The following is a 15,861-nucleotide window of genomic DNA, read 5'->3' as shown; positions in this document are numbered from 1 at the left end:
CCTCTCTGCTCTTTGCAGCGTGCATTGGGGCAGTTTGCGACCGAGTGTGAAGCGGCTGGGATGAAGGTCAGCAACGCTAAATCTGAGGCCATGGTTCTCGACTGGACAAAGGTAGTTTGCCATGTCTTGGTGGGTAGAGTGTCCTTACCCCAGGTGGAGGAGTTTAAATATCTTGGGGCGTGAGATTCATTGACAGGCGGATCGGAGCAGCATCTTTAGTTATGTGGTCACTGTTGGTCTTTTGTGGTGAAGAGAGAGCTGAACGAAAAAGCAAAGCTCTACATTTACTGGTCAATCTTCGTTCCAATACTCACCTATGGTCATGAGCTCTGGGTCATGACCGAAAGAACGAGGTCCCGAAAACAAGCTCTGTAGGGTGGCTGGCGCTGAGAGCTCGGAGTAGAACCGCTTCTCCTCCACATCAAAAGGAGCCAGTTGAGGTGGACTCCTGAGGTGGACTGAGGTGCACTAATAAAAATAAAAGTATGAAGCAAAGTACTAAAGAAAACTTAAGGCAGGGTGTACCCTCGGTAGGTCCCCAATCTGTAGGAGGGCCACTGTGAACCACACAATCCTGATTTGAAAGTGTCTGTGTTGGCAGTATGAACCACAAACACCATTCTAAACACCCACATCCAGAACTTGCATCACAAAACAAATCATATGTTCGTGTACTGAAAACATTGAAAAAGAAGAGAGAAAGACAAAGTGCACTTCTGAAACTTGGGTGAAAGCCACTTGTCTAGCCTAACTCTTGGTTCGGTGAGCAGGACACCGTTGTGTTGGAAAAGCTGGACAGGTTTATTTTACCTCCTGCACACAATGCAAGACAATGGTTGTGTCCTAATTCCGTCCCTACTCCCTAACTACAAAAAAATGATATACTGCAGTGCAGGACTATCTAGTGCCCTCAATTTTAAAAGCAATTCCGACACCATACTCACTACTTTTTTTTAAATGGTATCAACGATTTCTTTGAGTAAAAAACTAATATTTATGAACATTTTACAAAGACTATTTTTGAATCCACTGTGTTCTTGGAAATGATAATTTGGATGATTTATTTCAAATAATTTTTTTTTTTTGCATTTGATCTGTAATTGCCTATCTAGCGAGCATCAACGCACAATTGTTTTTCATAAAGACTTCTGAGAAATTTTTCGGGCACTGGATATTGGAATTTTAGATTCAGACAGCTCTAGAGAATGGCGAACAGACTATAAAGTGCATCAAGTAGTGATAAGTAAAGGAATTTGGATACAACCAACATCAGCTTTTCAAACAGGGTACAAAACCCTTTGAGACCAGTTGTGTAGGACTGTCACATAGGAAACATGGGTTTCCTTCCCAGGGCTGCAATGAGTAAAAAAATCCAGTGTGGGTCCTTAGGCAGGACCCAATCTGGGTCTTCCTGTGCCTTGAAAATAAAACTCTCTGCCAAAAAACCTGTGCGAATCAGCGAAAGCTGCTTTGCCTTGATGACCCCTGACAGGATTAGCCGAAAGGTGTGCAACAACAAATGATCAGCTGCTTGTTGGTTGTAGGGATAGCTACAACAAACACTGCCCCCTCGCCCCAAACAATGCTCTGTCTTGATTTTCTTCTGTTTCATTTTCTTTCTTTTTTTATGGTGACATGGAACGTTATTTGCCAACAATAGCTGAGGTAAATTGTATGATTTGCCATTTTTCTTAATTATTGGTGGAGCAGCTGTTTTTTTTCTACAGCTGTCAACTCAACAGTCACTTATTTCAATATCAGTTCTTTTCTTTTTTGTTGTAAATACCAATTCTTTTTTTCCATTTTCTAACTTCTTTTTTTAACAAGCCACCTAGTGACTGCTAGTTGAACTGACCCAGCTCCAGTTAAAGTCATTTCCAAACATGCTTCAATCTGGAAGTCAAACCGTTATCCCTTGTTTGTTACCTCTTCAGAGCTAATGCTCTACAACAGAACAATTGAATTTCAGGGACTTCAAAGAAGAGCAGAATGCGCACCTACCCAGGACCTGAGCGGACACTCAGGTCAGCTCCTCAGGTACTTCTGAAGTGTTTGTCAGACCAAAGATAAACAGTTTTTTTTGGTTGCCAAATTGTGCTGAGCTCCCCTAGCACATTAATCTGGCATCTTCACTTTCTGTGTTTGAGCAGCATCGTCGCCTCTTTTTTTCTGCCACTGACACAATGTAATGAAAGGAATAACTGCTTATAAATTATAAAGTTGGATTGGAGCCTTTGAAACCTACCTATTCAAACCAATGGTTTTCTACGTTTTTAACTTAAATGTTGTGCTGTAACCAAGAAAAAAAATCATAGATTCATAGCACCACCAGAGCTCTAAAACAAAACTGTTAAGTGTTAATAAGTTCCCTTAGACATCTCCTAATTTTTTCATCCTGTTACTATGTTCATATCTACTGTATGTTTATATCTATTCATCAATTTCCTCACTGTGGCCATCATTTCAAGTGGAAAAATATTTATTTCAGACAAGTAAAAATGTATGTAGAACAGCAAAATAAGACAAAATTGTATCAACAACAGAAGGGAGTGAGAAGAAGAAAAATCTTATAAACTCTCACCCCGTACCTTATGTCATTATATTCCTTAACTCAGTACTCCCACCATCAAAGTTCAGTGCCCTAGCTAAGAGTACATTCAGTTACAGTTGCACATGTACACACATGTAATACTCATTTCCAAAAACAACCAAATGAATAACGCAATCTCTATTCATAAGTTTTTAAATTTTCACATGCTAATGTTCTGTTTTGCTTTGTATATGTACATATTTATCAATAATCATATTTCTGTATTTCCTAAACTCTTTTATGTATGGACATTGTTTTAAGCTTTTACTGTCATTTGAATTACTATAAATGTCTGTCATTATTTCCCAACTGTCCTGACCATTATTGTAGTTTGATTTTTTAAATCATACATCAGTGCCACATCAGCGATTAATACATTTTGTATATCTATCACTTTTGCTTATAATTATGTTATAGTAATAAAAAAACTGCAGTTGAAAATTTTATTTTAGAATAATTTCATAAAAAAATATTGAAACACATGAAATATTGAGTTTAATAGTTAAACTTCCCCTCAAACTTTGCCATAAAATGCAAGTTTTTAATTTTATTTCCAGTGTTCCACCAATCTTATTATACACTTCACTGTCTTGTTGCGGAAACGATCTGTCTTTCCACAGGAATATTCACTAATCTTCTCCGGGACAATGCTTTAAAATTGGATCTTGTAAATGGTTGTTCAGTTTTTTCACCCTCTAAATGACAAATGACAATTATAAGAACAAAGATGCATAAAGGCAATATATGGGGGAGGGGGGATTACCAATAAAAGGATCAGTAATATGTGTTTCACACAGCTTCGTAATCTTTGTCAATGATTATATATATATATATATATATATATATATATATATATATATATATATATATATATATATATATATATATATATATATATATATATATATATATATATATATATATATATATATATATATATATATATATATATATATATATATTGCCTCAAAAATGGGAGAGGGGGGTCCCCTTTGTTGCTCCGCCCCTGCAGATCATTAAATAAAGGTTGCGTCAACATGGAGGATCCAACAAACATGGGTGGTGAGAAAATATGCAGTTTTTATAATGACGTTAACGTTGCTCTTCCTCAACTTTAATACACTGTGGTAAAATCCTGTCAACTTCATGAGATGAATTCAAAAGCAGAATACAAGTCAAATCAAATCAAACTTTATTTATATAGCACTTTACCTACGAAAGCAGAAGACAAAGTGCTTGACATTAAAACAAAACAAAATAAATAATATAAAAACAAGCACGAAAATTAAAATAGAGTCTTAAAGTCAGTTTTGAAGTTAGGACAACCACATGCATGTCGTTGTACGCACTACAAAAGCCTTATGAGAAAACGTGGACAATTATCAATTGTGGGCTACAGGGTTGCATTTCTATATATCTGGGTTGTCATTGTCAAATTAAGTGAAACAGTGCAGCTCACTCTTTAAACTTAAAGTAGCATTCAAATACATGCATTTGGTGAATAAAATGGCCATATTATACAGTTTTTAAGAAGTCAAAGCCAGAAGTTAAGTTTGAACGGTAGATTTATTATTGTGTCACAACCTTTTTGAAGGTAGTTTCTTAAACTTGTATACAGTAGGGCTCCCTACCTATATAAGAGTATTCCAGATTCACTCTGGCTGAATATTAGGGTTTTCTTAATCGTAAACTCAAGATGACCATAAAGCTTAACACTTTAAAGGAGTTAGATTACTTTTCACAGTAACTGGGACTCTGGATAGAATCTCACCTGACTATAGTGTGCACTCTCTTTGTTTTTAACTCTGTGGTCCAAAAACATTTTTACAACTTTCACAAATCATTATCTCAAAAAAAAAAAGCTTTTATTAGTCTTCATTGAATACAGAGATAGCTTTACTCGTGTATATTTCACACATAGCAAATCAAAGTGAACAAAGTGACAGATGCTGTAAAGAAGACGGTGGATTTTGGAGCAAAATTCATTTTTTAATTACAAAAGAAAAAAAAGACAGAAAAACCATAAATCGTTCTAAAACTTCTTAAGAAAAAAATTAAAAACTGGTGGTTTGTGTAACCGAGCTGCTGCTGGTTACACACTGAATGAGTATTGACTGATTTTTCTTTAAATAATAGCTAAAGGAGACAAAAAACCAAAACAAAAATAGAAGTAAAATGAGAATACCACAAGATGTGTTTGGACTCTGTGGTCTGAGTAAGAACACAGCTGTGTTCTAAGATTCACATAAGTACTTACATTTGAATATATGCAGCCGCTGTAAATATAAAAAGATTAAGCGAGCAAAATACAAATACACCAGGACAAATTTTCCTTGTAAAGTTATCGTCCTATGTATTTACAATACTTTAAAACTTAAATTGTGTACAGTTAAATTAAAAAAGCAATATTTTATGGAAAAAATATGATACTGGTATGGTAACGCCAGCTTACTATAATTCCTACACCAAAATTCATGAGTCTAAGATGTCTAGGAGAATAGGCAGATAATCTAACAGTTGAGGGAGGGCAAAAGTGGTGAAATGACTTATTTGAAGTCTACATAAAGACAATTTTCTTTAATACTGAAAGCAGGAAAACTTATTTGGTCATTCTTATGCTGAGTTGCTTTTGTCCTTGGACAAAAGCATACATTGACAGCAAAATATGAGCAAAGTCCGTTCACAGGTCCACATAATGTATTCGTTTGTTTTTATTATTATACAATTAGACAGCTCCGAAGAATGTTACATTCCTTACAGGGTACAAGTGCACAAACAAACGAGGAGCACAGCTTGTAGTGTGAACTTCTGACTCCTCTTTTAAAGTGAAGTTCGTCATACAATTTGAATCGGTGAAACTGTCACATCGCTGCTTTTTGATCAATAGACTCGCTGATTGAAGCATGTCTGAAACAGATGATAGCTGATTATCAGACTTAAAGCCCCAGGATCCATTTGCGATGCTGGCATCTCAAGCACCTCATGTTCATCCTCTGAAGAAGGTGAGACAACCCATTAAGTGAAAGGCATAAACACTCAACTCTGAGGATCTGGTTGTTGACGATGTCCCCCGTCCAGCCCACCTGACTGCAACAGACTGTGGGTTTTGTACAAGACAACTCAAGTCCTAAGGTGGAACATTGAGAAAGAAAAGACAAAAGAAAGTAAGACCAAACATCAGATGGTAATTTTGTAATACAGCAGCAGAATTTTAATTAAATAACACAGTGAACATTTTAATAAGTTTATTTTTCATGTTAGCTTTTGATCTTTATGAAAGAAAAATAATAATAAATTACAGTGGCAATTACGAGGCAGAATATTGTCCGCACATAGTGTTTAAAAGATTTTATAAAGCCAATTTAAAGTAAAAGTCGTAGAATGACATAACAACACCTCTGATATCTTAGATTAGAAATCCCTTATAGGGACTGTTTTTAATATTTACATTTTTAGGGGGGTTAATGTTGAAGGAAGCACTGAACTGAAGCAGTGGACATTACACAGTCTCTTGCAGTTTTGCACATTTGTGCCCCCTGCGTGTAAATTTTTGCTATTCTCAAATGATCCTTAATAAATTAAAGTCATTTTGTTTAACTCATAATCTTATGGCAAGTACATTCTTTCTGGATTCATGGAGTGGTTAGATCCATGAATACAATTAATAAATCTTTTGGTAAGATAATATATTTGAAAATTGAAAAAAGAATTTGAAAAATTCTAATCCAAGTTTTTCCGGTTTTGTTTATCTGCTTCTGTATTTACGGATATTGATTAAATGTTGCCCACAAAAAGTGAACATTTGTCCCAGCAGAGTTGAGAATCTCATTGTGTTTGGGGACAACATGACAGCAGGGATGGATACATGGGTGAAGAGAAACAACTGCTCCACCTAATTTTACTGATTTTTTTTACTTTTTATGAAGATTGGTGCCTCTTTTTAGATTGTTCATTTTGACATAAGTTTTAGGTGACATCATGTTTGTTTTGTGGTCTGGTTTTCTGTTTCACCTCAGTCACTGTTAGACCAGGTATCAGTTTTAATCCTCCTTTAGATTTTGTTGCCCCTCCTCAAATTTAAGGTTTTGGTTGTTTTTTTGTTTTGTTTTTAAGTTTTTATAATGTTCAGTTCCCTGTATTGGGCCTTTTTTGTTTTCCTTTAGTTAAGTTTTATTCATGTTTATGTCATGTTTACATTTAATTTGTTTCATCGCCGTATTAATCTAAAGTAGTTTTTGCTTGCTGCAAACATGACTTTTTACTGCATTAAGATTTTTTAAGCTACCATTCTGATACATTTACAATTGCATCTGTTATTTAAAAGAAAACAATAAAATTAATACAGATGAAGGAACAAAGTCAGAGAATTAAAAGAATTATAGTGATACATGTGCAGCTTTCCCCCAGTGCATCCTCAGTTCTCACCGCCTTCTGTCTACTTGCCTTTTACAATTGTATGTTGAATAAATATAATACAAAAAATCTTCACATCCATTGATGAAAACTCAAAATACAATTCCATAACTTTTCCACTTAATTTAATTTTGTCAATATCTACACAGGAACAATAAAAAATCTCAAAAAATTAAATTCTCAGTTTAACACTTCAAAATTGTTAAATTAAATCAAGATAAACTGACATTTTGTTGCCCATGTTTAGATATGATTGCAAATGCAAAAGAGGGGAAGAAAAAGGAGTTCAAGAGTTCGGCTCCAGGCACATTTATTTGTTAATAGCACTCAACAAGCTTTTTGTTTTTGAATTGTCTGTGGCAATACCCTGTTGTTGTCTCTCAGAGAACAGATGAAACCTTTATTGTCAGGATATGAGTTAGTAATCCATACAGACCCAAATCTTGTGTTACATAAATGTGTAATTATGTCAAAAAAGAATTGTACAGTGATTCATGATCATTAATCCAGTCCTTAAAGATGACACAAAAAGACAGAATGGGTTTCTGCAGTATTTTTATTACTGAAATCTATCATGCAGTTGGTTTGTTGACATTTTCCTTTGACTGAGCTTTGCTGGCTTCACCTGGTCATCTCATCTTTCTGCTTACTCTGCTATTTGCGTAATCTCAACATTCAGCGGAGTCAAGAACCTTGACGCTCGCTCCTGCCCAAAGATGACACTGAACTGGCTCCTGTTCTTCTGCAGCACTTTAAACCTGCCTGCATCAAACTAAAACTGCACCATCAACGGCTTTCTCAGCAAAACTGTGTGCTTAGTTCTGTTCAAACACAAAATAGACAGTTTTCCTCACTTCAGTTCAGACATGTTTCTACAACTTTCAAAAACATGGTTGCAGATTTTTCTTTGCCAATTTCAAGAGTTTGAATAAATCAATATTTTCTCCAAAAGTTTGTGCTCCAAATGTAATCAACTCTTTTTTTCTTTTTTTTCCAACTGTGTTTTTCTGCATGCAAATCAGCTGACAGGATAATGAAGCTGGAATCATGACCTCTGAGTGAGTAGCTGGAAGACTAATTGTGTGACCACTCAAACAACACTGTCAAAATGTGAATATGTGTGATTTATTTAAATTATTCAAATGATTCATGTTGACAGCTGCAAAAAAAAAATCATCCCAATGCATTTGCATTTCTGCATGAGAAATACTTTGACTAACACTGTGTGGTTGCGTTTGTTCATGAAGATGCGTATGCAAACCTGTGTGTGTGTGCTGTCCTCATCCAATCTGAACTCAAAGATGTTTTTTTTTATTACAATTTATGGTAAAGACACTGAAGAATATTTATTTGAAAAAGACTTATGCAGTAAAACACGTTCCGCTAAATTTTCAAATAAATATACTGTTGGATATTTCTTTTGAAATAAGCAATTTAGCTATGAACTTTTGCTTTGGAAATGAAAAAAAAAGACTCAAAACAAACCCAAGATTTTCACTGGTAAATGTTCACAACATAGGAAACGGTGAGGACACTCAGACTTGCTGCAGGAATTCCTTCTGTTTCTTCCACCTCTTCTTGAAGCCATATGCAGGCTGTGGTTCTTCTGCTCAGTTTCAAGCACAGATGCTGGAGTTTTTGTCAGACGCCTCCCAGCTCTTCAGGTTCTTGTCATGCAGGCGGACCGTTGATGTGAACCACTTGCACAATATTTGAAAACTGTCTGTTCCACTAAGAAAACTGGAAGGTCTCTTGAGTTAATTTGCTCTCCTTTGTGCACTCAAACATAATCTAACAAATAAAGGAGTGCAATGTGCTTATCCATCTTGAAATATGGTAAATATTCTTAAATAATCGTTCCACTGAAATAATTGTCCGTGTTTGCGGGTATTTTTTTCTTTACCATTCATAAATGATTTGCTGTCAGAAACTTTCCCATTTTCAGCCATGGTTCCTTCTTACTTTACAAACCCTTTTCTTTCATGTTCAGCGTCTCTGCCCTCACAGATGATGCTATATTCAGCCCAAGGAGGCCCCCTGCAGGTGTGAGCTCACTGATGCTGGTCCCATTTGGCGCAGAAAGATGGTGGTTGGTATAACTTTTACGTCATTTGACCCATTTTGCAAACTTTAACTTTTGAGATGTTGGCTGAATATTCCTCAGCTAGGAATGCAAGTTTACTGGCTGAAGTGATAAACTTTAAGAAGATTTGGGTGAGTAACACTAATCTAAATTTTGTTTAAGGTATTGTAAGTATCCTTAGACGGCATATTTTTTATGACTGTATGGCTTTCTCCCCCCAAAGAATTTTGTTTTTTTCCCCTGGACATTTATATACATTTTATTTAATCTTATTTGACATTCGGCAAAAATATTTAGGGGGGAAACAGAGTCGCCTTTTTTGCGTGATATAGAATGAAGTTATTTTTTTTTCTCAACTAGTGATTAAATGAGGAGGGTAGTTGTCTGCCTATCCTCTTGCGCCACACCGTGGAGCAATCCGGATATTTCTTTCCTCCATAACGGGGTGTGAGATAAAACTGCATTAATTGCTTGGTGAAATGTTTACTTCCTGTCTGTTTTGTTTTGAAGAGCGATATGATTATGCTCTCAAGATTCATAACAATGTCATAAACCGCAATCAAGCACTTATAAGACAGTCAAGTTTGCCGCCACGCGCGTTCATTAAAGAGGAGGAAAAGCGCGTTGCTTTCATCTACTGGAATTTAGTCGTCATAATTCTAGGTGATGGAATCGGATGAAGCTGGAAGACATTTGCAGGAAACGGCACACCGCTTACGCAGACCTTTGCTTCCATCTTGTGGCAGCCTGGTGCAACAGAGTCTGCCTCTTCTTCCTCCCCACCCCCAGCCACCCTATATTTAATATCTTCACTGTGGCGAATCTAATCTGGATCTACTTTAGGGCAATAAAACCCAGTCAGCTTCCTTAAAATAAGAAGCGGCGCTTATTATGGCTTTGAAATCCTCGTTTATTTGCCGATTCGCACAATAGAAAGATTATTCATGTCGAGGTTCAAATGGGCAAGATGCTGAAGATCCACTGTGTCCCAAGTTCATGTTTCCTCAAGTATTTTATTCCGAGCTATGTAACTGCGTTATGCACGCAGGTTACAGCGCAGCAACAGACTTTGTCTTAAGGCAGTCAAAAAGCAATTTCCGAGGAATCTGACCCCGTTCCAGCTCTGGGGAAGGCGTTGAGTTATTTTCTGACGCGTAATGACAAAGTGGGACTCGCAGTGAATATTGTTTCCCCTCAGATTCAGGGAGAAAAAGCATTGTACTTAGCCAAAGTTTACGTTTTGTTTCTCTATCAATGGAAATAGAGGAGAACATGTCATGTTGAAGGAATTCAAATATTGGTGAAATCCACTGATGTAACATTTTTACGAATAAATGTGTAATTTGGCGAATAAATGTCAACACATAATATTAATGACATAAAGATTGAATGAAAACATATGTAATAGCCTATTTAATGCATATTGGGACATTTTATTTTGGCGCATTCATTCCAACACCTGCCGATGCGCACATTTTTATTTCTTGATGAACCTCTGCTCCCGCTGGATCGAAGAAAAATCAAATTCAAATTTACATTTTCTCTATAATTCCACCCGTCCTCCTTTTATTAAATTTTTTTTTATTGCAATGCTTGGCCCTTTTGAAAGCACAATACCATTTTCACGTGGAAGTCCTCAATCCGGAAAAAGGGTCAAATATGTTTCCATGTGCTCATTTCAGATTTCCTGCGCCCGCAACGCAAACACGAAAGAAGTCTGGAATTAAAAATAGCTTTTACGCTCCAACCAGAAACCTTTTTTTAGTCAGACAATAATCAGCCTTTCACTCTCTAGAAAGACTGAGGGGGGTAGAAGGAAGAGAGAAATAAGAAGGCTGTTGTTGGCATAGCTCTATCAAGGAAGAAGGACTGCCTGTTGTATGTGAATGGGGCTTCTTCTCTTTTTCTGACCAGAATAGATATCGCTCGAATTTTTAATTCGTTTTTCTTTGAGAGACAACAATGCTTTATTTGAAAGCTTGATACAATTTGGGGTTTGTAAAAGATCCCTTTTCTCCTTTTCCGAGCCCAGCTGCCCATATGGGACACAACGTGTGCAGCAAAAGATCACAATGGCACCAAGTGACAGGCGGGACAAAAAGCCCAAGGATGCATCTCCCTGACTCTGAACAGCACCGAGGAACTCTGTCTATCCACTCTGTCTGCATCCTCACTGCTGCTGCTCGTTAACATGCACGACTTACATCTCCAACAGACGCATTGTTTTCCCCTCATAGTGTTTCAGGAAGATGCGATAAATCTTTATTTGTACCTTTTTTTTCCTTACAAAACAAATAATTTTATTTTATTATTTTCCCGAAAAACTTTTTAATGTATTTTTATGTTGGCTTTTAACAGCTCATGTCATATTGGCGGCACCCTCCACCCCGGGTTCCCATCATAAACGAGACGCGCCGCAGAAACGTGTCCGCCGCATCTTTTGTCCTTTACCCCCTCTAAAGAAAGAAAAAAAATATGACAAAGTAGCTAAATTTGTTTGACCTACAAGCTCAACTGGTGTTCTGTGACAAAGCATTCCTGACAGGGACAAATTGAGTCTGTATCCGTCCACAAAAGCCAGTAGCCCCCTGAGACCGAATTCTGTAAATAATTAGCAAATCTACCCAATTTAGCTGTTTGTTCAGTGATGATAGGGGCGACTCTAGCATCTGCTGTGAGAATTCTGTCCCGGGACAAACAGAATGCATAGATTTCCTTTCTTTTCTCGAGCGGGGTTATCATATTTACTCAAGATATTGAAGGAGTCCGATAATGCGCACCGCGCTCAATGAATCACCGAGTAGCAGTTTTTGCGTAAATTGTTTTTGTTGCTAAAAAAGGAACACGTGTCTAAGATTTTTGTACACTTTTCAACTTTTTTTATTTGATGATATCATGATAAATAACTTCATTATAACACTTGACCGTTTAGTTTTACTTACGAGCTCTTTGTGTGTTAAAACCTCCGTCCTTATTTTGGCGCTTAATAAGAAAAGAAAACATTTATTGCATTAAGCGATGCTTTTCCTCAGCAGTCCACTTTGCAGCCGGGGCCGGGAGTGCTGACAAAAAGGAGTGCTTTTGACTCAAAAGCTTCTTATGTGGAGAAGCCCACTCATATTAAGTGAGTGGATTTTAGTCCCATTTCACAAGTGACTTTGGGCTCTTTATTGGTGATGTGTTTGGACTGGGAAAAATATTCTCCGGATTAAATTTGATTCGAAAGAAAAGACTCAAGTACACGTTTGGTGTTTGGCTGTGCGCTATACCTGAATGGATTTTTCATCCAAATAAAGAGACTTTAAAATCATTGTTTGTATTGTTTGTTACAAACAGTAGCCTATTTTATTAAATGTAACCCCAGTCATTTTTAGTCATTGCTTTTAAACAAAGATTTAACATGTTGGCAGAAAATATGTATATTTTTTATTAATTCCCTTTTTATTTTTCACAAATTAGATAGAGAACAGAGTTCCCGGTCTCTGAACCACCTGCTTGAATATATTTGCAAGAAATAAAAACAAATGGGAAAAAAGAGTTGAAAATTTGCCAGTTTTTTATTCATGGCCATAAATATTTTTTTTCGGTCCATAAAAGAAGCAAGAAATTAAAATTTCTATAATTATAAAGTGGTACGTACGTGCTGATAATAACACGAAGGATCAAAATAAAATAAAATTTAAAAAAAAAGAGGAAACATCTCTACAACCAACACACAACATACTTTACAAAAAAAAATGTTCACAAGAAGAGCATTGACATTTAGAATAAAATCTATGTGGGAGAGGTTTGGACCCAGTTCTCTTAACGAAAACATGTAAACACGGCGCACACATGCCCCGAATAAAAATGGTAGTATATATATGAGTCAAGCTGCAAAAATGAAAAGTCTTTTTGTTTTTGTAAGTTTTTTCTTTTCTTTCTTTGCATTGTGGTGAACCTCCCTACCGTATCACAACGACAAGTCTCTATCATGTCTCTCACCAAGTCCACTGTTGCGTCTGCACCAAGTGATGTGCTGTGGGGAACTGTGGCGTGGCCGCGGCGCTGTACTGCGCGTTATACTGCATGTGTTGGAGCGACTGGGCACTATACGCCGAGAAAGGGATCCCGGCCTGAAAAGTGGCCGCCAAGTCCTGAGCTTTAAGAGTGTGACAAGGCTTTCCATCCCTGACTAAGACGGGCACGGCCACCCGCCTGGGAGAAGGGAGATGGGTCACTTCCATACCTTTCTCAGCCCGGGCTCTCTTCATCTTATACCGGTGGTTCTGGAACCAGATCTTCACTTGGGTTGGGGTGAGGCGAATCAAGCTGGCCAGGTGCTCCCTCTCCGGCGCTGACAGGTACCTCTGCTGCCGGAAGCGGCGCTCCAGCTCGTATGTTTGTGCCTTGGAAAACAACACCCTTCTTTTCCGTTTTTTGCCGGAGTCGCTGCCGCCACTGCTGGAAGTTTCCTTGTCATTGTCCGGCGACTCGTCGTCCGCGGACGGCTCCGGGGACTTGGCTGAGTCCTGCGCGCTGGCGGATAGACCGTGCACTGCGGCAAGAAACGGGAGAAAGACTGTCAAAACGTTACGCTGCGAAGTTCTGAAAGACATTTTTCACAAACACGAGCCACCAAATCCATGCAGTTACAATAAACTGTGTCACTGCAACAAACATGCGTAAAAGCACAAAACGAGCACAATACAAGCCTTGGATTATTTTGGAGCAACTCAGGGTTTAATTTGAGTGAGTGAAAATTCCTAACTAACATTAATTATACTTCACCTCCTCACAAGTGAGTGAGTGATGCACTTAAAGTTTTTTTTTTTAATCCACAAACCATGCAATCAAATTTCACAGTAGTTTGTGGATCCGATTAACTTGCAGCCTCCTTGTTTTTCTGCGGTGTTTTATCGATTGGATTCTTGCAAAGTGCAGTGATCCTGAACCTTTTTGCAGAGCAATAAAAGCTCCGAGACGACCCGTGCGCGGAGCATTAGGATAAACAGAGCGCCAGGGCGTCTTAAAGGCGCAAAAAAGATGCTGCATGTAACCGATTGAGAATGAATAACAGCAAAAAGAAGCAAATGCTTTTCACAGATATCACTATCAGCAAAAATCAGCAACAGTTACTCTACTTACATGAATACTGAATACTGTCCGTAGTAGCAAGCCATCGTGTGTAAGGATTGTCACTACTGTCATAAAAGGGGTTCTTTAAAGGCAGGTTTTGAACGTTTTCTAGAGGACTTTGCACCAAAACTCCAGTGGTTTTTGTCGTGGACGTGGTGTCCGATCCCTCCGTGTCCTCCTCCGCTCCGGTGATAGATCCCTCTTCATCGTTCGTGTCGGGAAGGTCCAAAATGTCCTTTACAGAAAAGCCCGTCTTTGTGTTGGTCAACGACATATTCTGGTGAAGGGGGAGGGAAAATATGCAGGCAAAAGTTGCTGCACCACCTTTTTGGACAATCCGCTGTGGTGAAAACAAACAAACAAGACGAAGAAAAAGCAGAGGCGATCTTTTTTTTTTTCTTTCAGCAAGGAAAAAAAAAACACGTAGGACGTGCAAGTGTCGCTCTACGCTGAAGTACAGTCAAAGCAGCCACTGTGGGTAACCATTGCCTAAGCAAGGAGCTGTGGATTCAGTCTGGATAAGTCCAGGAAGGATGCCAAAGTGGCTGAAGTGCTATATGTGGCTCATGGATACTCTGCTACTGCTGGGTGCTACGGGGAAATAAGCCATTACCTTGTCCGATCAGTCCATATAAGGTTGGTCTCAACACATGAACCTGCAGTGAAAAAGCATTCAAAAACGAGAAAGGTTGGCCACGTGTGGGCGGGTCTTGGGAGTCAAGTGGATGAAGACAGTGTTTGCAGATGTGAAATTGTGGGTTTTGGGGAGATCCGAGCCTCTACCATTGGTGCTTCAGAGCATGATGAGTGGTATAACGTGTCAATTAATTACAAAGACGGGGAGGGCCTTTTTTACACCCTATTTACATACAAAGAACCTCCAAGTAGCTTTATACTCGAAATGCGCGTTTTAACAAATTGATGCTGCTGTCTTTTACTGTTCTTTCAGAAATGAACATTTTGTCGAGGTTTTTGAGTTGATATTATTTGATGGAAAGCGTGACGTGTTTTGATCAAATGTTCTTGGATAATTTATGTAAACCTTTTGTGCAAATATTTTTGCCAAGGATTAGAGACAAGAGGTTGTGTTGCAACAGAAGCAGCAATGTTTGTTATGAAACGATGAGAAGCATTTAGGACAAAAGGTCCACCTAAATGTGACACCCAAATTAATAATAATAAAATTAATAGATAAAGTGGTGTTAAAAAAAAACATGTATGATCCAACCTTTTATAGACAACAAAATATTTATACATATTTTTCTTGACTAAATCTCCCTGTCCAATCGTGCCAGCGCCGTCCAATATTTGTTTTCTGCTTGTGTGGAGCCCTCTTTAAAGTGCTCAGTCCGAGTATCATTGTTGCTTACTTTATTTTCTTTTCCTTCAAGCCTTTCCCTTTCACTCTCCTCCCTCTGTCTCCCATCCAGTATGTGATGTGGGTGACAATGTTTCACGTTTTTTAGCAAGTCCTCTGCGCATCCTGGGTGGTCGGACCCGGGCAAACACAAATACAAACCGATTGCTAAGCTGCACACAATAGGGGAAATGTAGACAAATGTCCGGCTCCTGTTGGAAGCTTTTGTCCGGCCGCAGTTTTTGCATTTATTTCAGGGGCCAAATAATGGATGATTGACGCCCTGCGCACAATGCTTTC

General features: G+C 38.0%; 1 protein-coding gene across 3 annotated transcripts; it reads right to left on the bottom strand.

Moving 5' to 3' along the window:
• Positions 1 to 5,269: 5,269 nt before the first annotated feature.
• LOC101157822 (homeobox protein Nkx-2.2a) lies at positions 5,270 to 15,530 on the bottom strand. Of its 3 annotated transcripts, XM_011490512.3 has the most exons (3): positions 14,214 to 15,530; positions 13,315 to 13,647; positions 5,270 to 5,717 (listed from the first exon to the last, which is right to left on the bottom strand). In XM_011490512.3, the coding sequence occupies exons 1-3, from the start codon at positions 14,476 to 14,478 to the stop codon at positions 5,527 to 5,529; spliced, it is 789 nt and encodes a 262-aa protein (XP_011488814.1). In that variant the 5' UTR covers positions 14,479 to 15,530; the 3' UTR covers positions 5,270 to 5,526. The 3 variants fall into 3 exon arrangements, with proteins under 3 accessions (XP_011488814.1, XP_023807697.1, XP_004082426.1); XM_023951929.1 differs by lacking the exon at positions 5,270 to 5,717 and having other exon boundaries at positions 11,949 to 13,647; positions 14,214 to 15,378; XM_004082378.4 differs by lacking the exon at positions 5,270 to 5,717 and having other exon boundaries at positions 11,949 to 13,623; positions 14,214 to 15,369.
• Between the last annotated feature and the right edge of the window lie 331 nt (positions 15,531 to 15,861).

This window comes from Oryzias latipes, chromosome 22, assembly GCF_002234675.1.
Source record: "Oryzias latipes chromosome 22, ASM223467v1".
Lineage (NCBI taxonomy): Eukaryota > Metazoa > Chordata > Actinopteri > Beloniformes > Adrianichthyidae > Oryzias > Oryzias latipes.
Note: the sequence above shows the minus strand (reverse complement) of the source record. Positions and strands in the feature narration are given on the sequence as shown.